Source organism: Esox lucius, chromosome 3 (genome assembly GCF_011004845.1).
Source record: "Esox lucius isolate fEsoLuc1 chromosome 3, fEsoLuc1.pri, whole genome shotgun sequence".
NCBI classification, from domain to species: Eukaryota; Metazoa; Chordata; class Actinopteri; order Esociformes; family Esocidae; genus Esox; species Esox lucius.
In genome coordinates, this window is record NC_047571.1 from 25,552,310 (window position 1) to 25,560,115 (window position 7,806).

General features: G+C 34.7%; 1 gene segment (V, D, J or C); it reads left to right on the plus strand.

Moving 5' to 3' along the window:
• The first annotated feature begins 1,819 nt into the window (after positions 1 to 1,819).
• LOC105023475 lies at positions 1,820 to 6,254 on the plus strand. The segment is given in 3 exon segments: positions 1,820 to 1,977; positions 2,632 to 2,928; positions 5,682 to 6,254. Coding segments are annotated over 3 exon segments (510 nt in total).
• Positions 6,255 to 7,806: the final 1,552 nt, after the last annotated feature.

Sequence of the window (7,806 nt, forward strand, 5' to 3'; positions counted from 1 at the left end):
ATTCACAAGAAATTAATTTAAAAACTGCTAAAACCTTTTACATGAGGACAATTTAAAAAACAACTATTCATACAACAAAGTGTTGCTGTATGTGGCTAGACAACTAGCTAACTTATTAACTTAGCTAGCATGCTAGGTTTGCAGATAACACTAGTAATTTAGCTACATACATTTTTTTATATTCACGCACTTCAGCTTATAAATGTCCTCAAATCCTTTCCATTTCACTAGGGCAGCTCCATCCACTGCCCATTTTCTTTCACGGAACTGCGTGATTCACGTGGGTCACATTTTCATGTCGGGAAAATCTGGAATTCCGGAATAATCCGGAGAAATCACTGATTAGTATATTATGTACTATCATAGTTGCAAGGCAAAGGCAATTAACAAAGAAAGACATACCGACAACCCTTAAAAATTGAGATCTTTCCTGTAGAGCAATTGTAAAGAAAGCCAAGGTTGTCAGTGAGTTCAGTTTCCTGACACAAATCGAAAGGCACCATCAAAAGGCATTTGATAACTGGACAAAACTCTGACACAGAGAAGTTTGGCAGACCCAAAGTCCCCACAAAATCAGCCGTTTCTGAGAGTCAGCAGCTTGTATGATAGGGCGGCTCAGAGGACAGCTTCAAGTGTCAGAAATGAGCCCGGATATTTAGTTAAAAAGCAGCACTGGGTAACTTCCTCGTTCGGATCCAAATATGTCCACAAAAATATTTTTGAATTATACAAATTATCTAAAACCCCAAAACAAAAATTACTAAAATGGGTTCCCTGTTCAATTCCATAAAACGTTCTATAAAAAAGTAGCAGACATTCACTTGATCAGTCAATAATGTTACATCCCATAAGTAGTTCTCAGTGTAATCAATCAATCAATCAAATTTATTTATAAAGCCTTTTTTACAACAGCAGTTGTCACAAAGTGCTTTACAGAGACACCCGGCCTTAAACCCCAAGGAGCAAACAACAGTAGTGTTGAATTTCAGTGGCTAGGAAAAACTCCCTAAGAAGGCCGAATTTTAGGAAGAATCCTAGAGAGGACCCAGGCTCAGGGGGTGACTAGTCTTCTTCTGGCTGTGCCGGGTGAGATATTAAGAGTCCAATTGGAATAATTAATACATTTATCTGGGCTAAATCCAGAGTCTATTAAAAATTAGACTTGGTCAGAAGTATGACCAGATGGACAAGGAGTCGCTCAGTTTGTGCTCGTTTCATCCGGTCAAAAGGCATTCCCAGAACGTGACACTCTTCAGTCCGGTTCTGGAGCATAGCATCTTCAACGCCTAGGCAAGAAGAAGAAAGAAACAAGACAGTAGGCTTCAAATCATGGAATGGCCAGCACAGTCTTCATACCTAAACCCTATCAAGTTAGTTTGAGATGAACTGGGCAGAAGGATGAAAGCAAAGCAACCTGTAAGTGCAACACATTTGTTGAGAACAACTTCCAAACAGTATTTGATTTTCAATGTAGAAAGAATGCTACAAGTGTGTTAGGCTGTTATGTCTGTAAAAGTTAGTGACTTTGATGAGTCAAAAATTTTTATTACATTTTGTTAAACAAAACGATTCCTTGATTTCCAGTATTTATTCTATGCTTTAATTTTAGAGTCCATTAAGACATTGAACTGTTTGCATTTCAATAAAAACTGGAAGAACTGCTCTAAAACCTCTAACCAGATTTTTAGGTTATGGTTAGGCTAGGGAACATGGATGTTAAATTTTCTTGTCACCACAAGGATAGAAATACAAAACTGTACGTGTACATGTCTACATTTACCACAGACTATAAAGATATGATAAATCTGTTGATCATGTTGTTTTTCACAAAAAACATGTGAAATTCTGTGAGTGGTCTGCCAGTGTACAGTAAACACAAGACCTGCCCACACAAAATGCAGACTGGTTTTTGACATATGGATTTTCACTGTGTACTTATAAAAATATTTGGCTCTGGGACAAGACTTTATGTGACAGGTAAGAGATACCTTTCTCAGATTTTTGACTGATAAAACAATAGTCACTATCAATAATAAATAGTTTATCTGTGTCTGATCAGTTTACAAAAGTATTTAAAGATTATCCTACAGTATTGATCAACAACAATGTATTATTCTTTATCATCCAATGTTATAAAATTGCAAAAAAATTTGATTATTAGAAGTTTGTTAATAGCATATACATTTTATTATTACAATTTTAAAGGAGGTCAACATGGATCTGTACTATTTTTTGAGATATTCACTCAGGTAAATGTGTGATATAAATGTAAAATAATTTGAAACATCACAAAATTCAACTAAACTTTGCTGAGCATAATGTTTAAATACCTCACAAAGTTATTCAAATTATATATAAATAATAAATAAGATATAAATTGTAGATACATTTATGTGAGCTGGTACAAATATTTATGAGCAGGTACAAAAAAATTGCTTGGGACATAATAATTTATAGTTAAATATTGGATTGTTTTTATCCATTATCAATATTATTGTTATTGATAGTTGATTGTTTTTTTTTATCTAGTTCATCATTTACATGAATATAGATGATAAAGCTGTATATAAAAGAAATGTTTAGGGACACCACAATTAATGTGTTACTGTTATTATTTATCTTGAAAATAAGAAAAGGAATTCATAAAACCGAAGGTGACAGTCTACCCAGCATTAAAACCCGGGCTGAATGGAAACACCACCCTGCTATGTCTGGCTAAAGACATGTTTCCAGACTTAGTCAAGATCTCATGGAAGATGGTGGATGAAAATGGCACAGTCGTGAAGGTATCCGAAGAGAAGACAGAAGTGCTGGAACAGACGGATGAAGGACAGATGACCAGTATGATCATCATTAAAGAAGAGAAGGCAGATGTTAATAAATACATCTGTTGGGTGACGCATGAAGCAGGCTTTAACATTGACGAAGGTACACCAAGTTTAACATATTCCACAGTTTGGCGGCATCTGTCTACAAAACTGTATTTTGAATTTACATATTTCAAAATGTAATTTACAAATTTGGGGGGTGGGGGGACTTAATGTGATAAACAAATTCCTCCTAAAAGTTATTAATTTGATTGCAAAGGTCTTCACAATCCTATCTGTGGCATATCAGATAAGTTAAGGAGCAACTATTTTCTTAAAAAGCGTGGTGATCAACTCAGATCTTTTTGAGTCATTTTCTTAATTTGCGTCATTAATCCCCAGAGCGCACCAAACTACCAACATGGACGGAGAAATTTGAAATCACACAAATGCTGTCACATATTTGTACTAAAGATTAATTTAAGTGAGTTAGATTAATTTAATTGGTAACACTTTACAATAAGGATATAGTAATAATCATTATTAAATGCATTAATCGACAGTGATTCATGACTTATTAATGCGTCTATAAAGCCTTGATTATGGGTGCATGTGTTAATAGATACATTAACTACGTATTAGTTAACTGTTGGAACACATATCAACAAACATTACCTAATACATTAAAACATAGTGTGAACTAATAGGTAATTAATGCATCTACAAATAATGAACTGTATGTGGTTTTGTCAATAAACATGTTACTAAATGAATAGGTAACTAATAAAGGACATGTTAAAAAAACATCTATCAATACATTAATATATTGCAATCCAAATCTTAATTGATGCAAATTATCATTGGTGTGCATGTGTTACTAAACATGCATATGTCTTATTAACTGTTGAATGGCCTAATAACAAACATGAATCCGTACATTAATTTAAATGATTTCATGATGACATAATGCAACTACAGATTCATGTAAGTAGGTAAGGAATAGGTCACTGAGTAACAAGTAAGGTAATGTTCACGAAGGACAAAAACCTGGCTTCTGTGACTGGACAGTATTCAGCAACAAATGACAGTAGTAGGGGGAAAGGTGTTGTTTGTTAAAGGAATTAGGGTTATTCTATATGTTGCCTTCTAAGAAATGACTTCATTTGAACTGATTATGTTCAATAATAAACGTTTAATTGTTTTTGCTATGATGAATGACACCAAATCATGAATCTGTAGTTGCATTATGTCATCATGGAATCATTAAAATTAATGTATGAGTTCATGTTTGTTATTGGGCCATTCAATAGTTAGCTAGATATATTCATGTTTATTAACACATGCACACCAATGATAAATTGCATCAATTAAGATTTGGATTGCAATATATTGATGTTTTTTAACATGTCTTTTATTAGTTACCTATTCATTTAGTAACATGTTTATTGACACAACCACACACAGTTCATTATTTGTAGATGCATTAATTAACTATTAGTTTACACTATGTTTTAATGTATTAGGTAATGTTTGTTGATATGTGTTCCCACAGTTAACTAATACATAGTTAATATATCTATTAACACATGCACCCATAATCAAGGCTTTATAGATGCATTAATAAGTCATGAATCCACGTCAATTAATGCATTTAATATTGATTATTACTGTATCCTTATTGTAAAGTGTTACCATTTAATTGAGTAAAGATTAATTTAATTGAGTTACTCAATCAATCTCATGTTTTGTTTTTCTTACTGTAAAGATGCAGTCCCTGGTTTTTGGTTACTGGTTATAAAAGTGATATATGACAGAGATTGTACTCCTAGATTATTCACACAAAGCCACATATTGCTGCAAGAATAAGTCTTTTGGTAAATATGTACACAGTATGAGAGTGATTCTGCCCCAATCTTGGCAGATGTGCTCAGGTCGGTTGAATGACACCTTCGGACTGCATATTCTCAACGGGATTGAGATCTGGACTTGGCAGGGCTGTGCACAAAACCTTTGAGGGGCACAGCCCAAAAGGACAAAACAGGGTTCCCCAAATATATGCAGGCAGTGGAGTGGACTTTGGGGGTCATTGTGCCCGTCAGCTTCCTCCTTCACAATGTGCATTACGAGCCCGTCGCATAGAAAAGGGGAAAAGGGCTCGGGCTCAGGCTGGGTTTGCTGAACTGGGTTTGCTGGGAAATCCAAATATTTTACATAATCTATCATTCTGTAGATTACACCATGTAACACATCCTTGGTAGTAAGTGTTATTTCCTAATTGCTTATGCCTCAAAAGCATAAAACATTGCTATTAATTAGCCTAGCCAGTTCAGCCCGGAAACCTGAATGGTATTTGGTCAGCAATGCCTCAGCTGATGCAGGATTGCTCTTGTCACACGTCAGAGTGTAAACCTGTCTCTATAAACATCAGGGTACTCGTTCAGTCGGTTGTTGAACTGTACTAGCATGCGGGTGCATGCCCACCCACCACCCTGCCTTCACCTGTTCAATTCTTTGTTCCTTGTGGGGGGGATCGGTACTGCGTACCTTGCTCATTGCCATGGGAACTGCATAAATAATAACAAGGTATGTTATTGTGATAGTATCGTATACATGATCATGTGATGGCAATGAGTTACCCTAAAGGAGCAGAACGTAACGCCAAGACTTGCATGTACAGGGCTGTACATAAATTCTATAATATATGGTTAAACTCATACGTGGTGCTTTCTGTCTGAATTCCCCACAAACTTAGATTTTGTGAACAGGACAATGAACAAGACAAACTAAACAGGAGATTACAGTTTAAAAGGGAACAAGGGAAACAAGAATGGCTGTTCAAATGGTGTTTATATTTTACTATTTTCTCATCCCCAGAAACCGGCCAGTCCATGTGTCGTCTGAACCTGGCATTTCTGGCTTATATTGGGATGATAGCGAAGAGCATGTTGTACTGCTGTGGAATCACATTCCTGTTTCATCACAGGAACATGGGAAGTAAACCCCACATCTGTAGACACATTAATTGAACTGACTGAGTAACTAATTAAAATTTAAAAAATTAACAAAAATGTAAACTGATGTTATTACAATAATTTATCAACCACAAATAATACCAGTACAAAGTCATGGAAAATAAATAAATGAAATATTAAAGACATTTTTGTGGCATGTGTACTTAAAAAGAATGAAATGCTGAGTGCTTATTAAGCTGAGAAACTGCTAAAAAGTACATTTCTAAGACGAAGTGAAATCATTGTTGTGCTGTTCTTTTTTAGGGTGCTTTTTTAAGGGTTATGCATCGTTTAGTAGATTAGTATAATAATCACTGTCATATTACAATAAGATAGTAGAACATCAAGTAGAACAAAACATGGTTTGGCAAAAGATTGTAAAGTGTGTATGTCCAGACAGAAACTAACACCATTAATAAAGGACTTGATTTAAGATTACATATTGTCATCTTTACTGTTTGCTGTAATCTGTATTTTCCAGATGCAGGTGTTGACAAAGATTCAATATTGATGGGAATATGTGCTTGATCTGTTTATTTGGTTTTCCAGTGAAAGGTGAAACAGTAGTTACAAAATAAAGCTGTTTAACCCCACTAATCACTACATCACATTTGGTTTTCTAATGAAGGGTGAATCGGTAATCTCTGGGAACAGGATGTAGCTGTTTAACCCCACTAATCACTACATCACATCAGCTCCTGTCATGAATTGTTGGTTATTCAAAGCTGCTGGGGTTGTTTTCTCCTCACCCTTTTCTCATGATTTCATTGTGGTAACTTGTGGTTTTTGCATTTATAGAATTGTAAACGCAAAGCAAAACAAAGCAAAACAACCTCTTCATACCCCTGTTACTACACAATTCCAGCATCCATTACAAAGATTATCACAATTCCGGCATCTGGCCCTTCTCCTTACAAAATGTCAGTTTAGCAAACAAACGGTACCACAGTATTGTCCACTGATCTTAATGGTTGTGTGTTATTAACTTCCTGTTTCATTGTCTTCTCAAATGCATGCATAATGACATCTAGATTACAGACTGATCTTACATCTAACATAATATGAATAAACAATTTGCATTATTAATTTGATTTCAATCCAGCTATATATTCATTGATTATTGATCATTTTATTTATTAAATTGACACTGACACACTTTAAATTGGCACACTACTTGGGAGCAATTGGGGTTAACTGTCTTGGGTAACTTTGGGTGCTGTCACTTGAAATCATTATCTTTAAAATGGGTTCCACCTTTAGAGAACCACTATTGGAATATGTGAACATTTTCATTTTGTTAAAGAAATAATTTAAAAAAAGTCAAATGAATACGGCTACCACTACTCTGCAGACATGAAACAAACATAAATTCATGTTTATAAACAAGCAAAACACATTAAATGGTGATGGACATGTATTCTAAAGATCAGTGAGACATAATTAATTAAAAATGTATTACTTTCGTAAAAGTTCTGAATCACAGGAACGTTAGTGTTAACATTATCCCAATGAGATTTTTACAATAGACCCATGCAGCTTTTATATTTACCATGCGTCAAGTCTTTGAGAGGTACATACAGTACCTTTTTACTTTGCGACATGCTAAATAAAAGCCTTGTCTGGGACATGCTTATCATCCATCATAATCTATAAATCAGAACAAGCACAACAAATTAAAATAGATTTTTTTATGAAAATGTCCCAAAACATACAAATGAAATAAAATAAAAAGATAAGCATTGAATGGATTTGAAGATGATAAATGTCTTTCCTTGGTTTCCAGAGAGCTTCTTAAAGATTTTTCATACTAGTCAGTGGAGCCCAAAATGTATAATTGATGTGGTTTAACGGATAGGTGTCACCATAAAGAGATTCAAACCATTAATCAGCTACAACATTTTCTGTGGAAAGTAACCCATAACCAGACACAGAATGTCAGTTACATTTCAGTTTAACCACTTGATTCCCACAAGAAGCCTGTTGGGTCC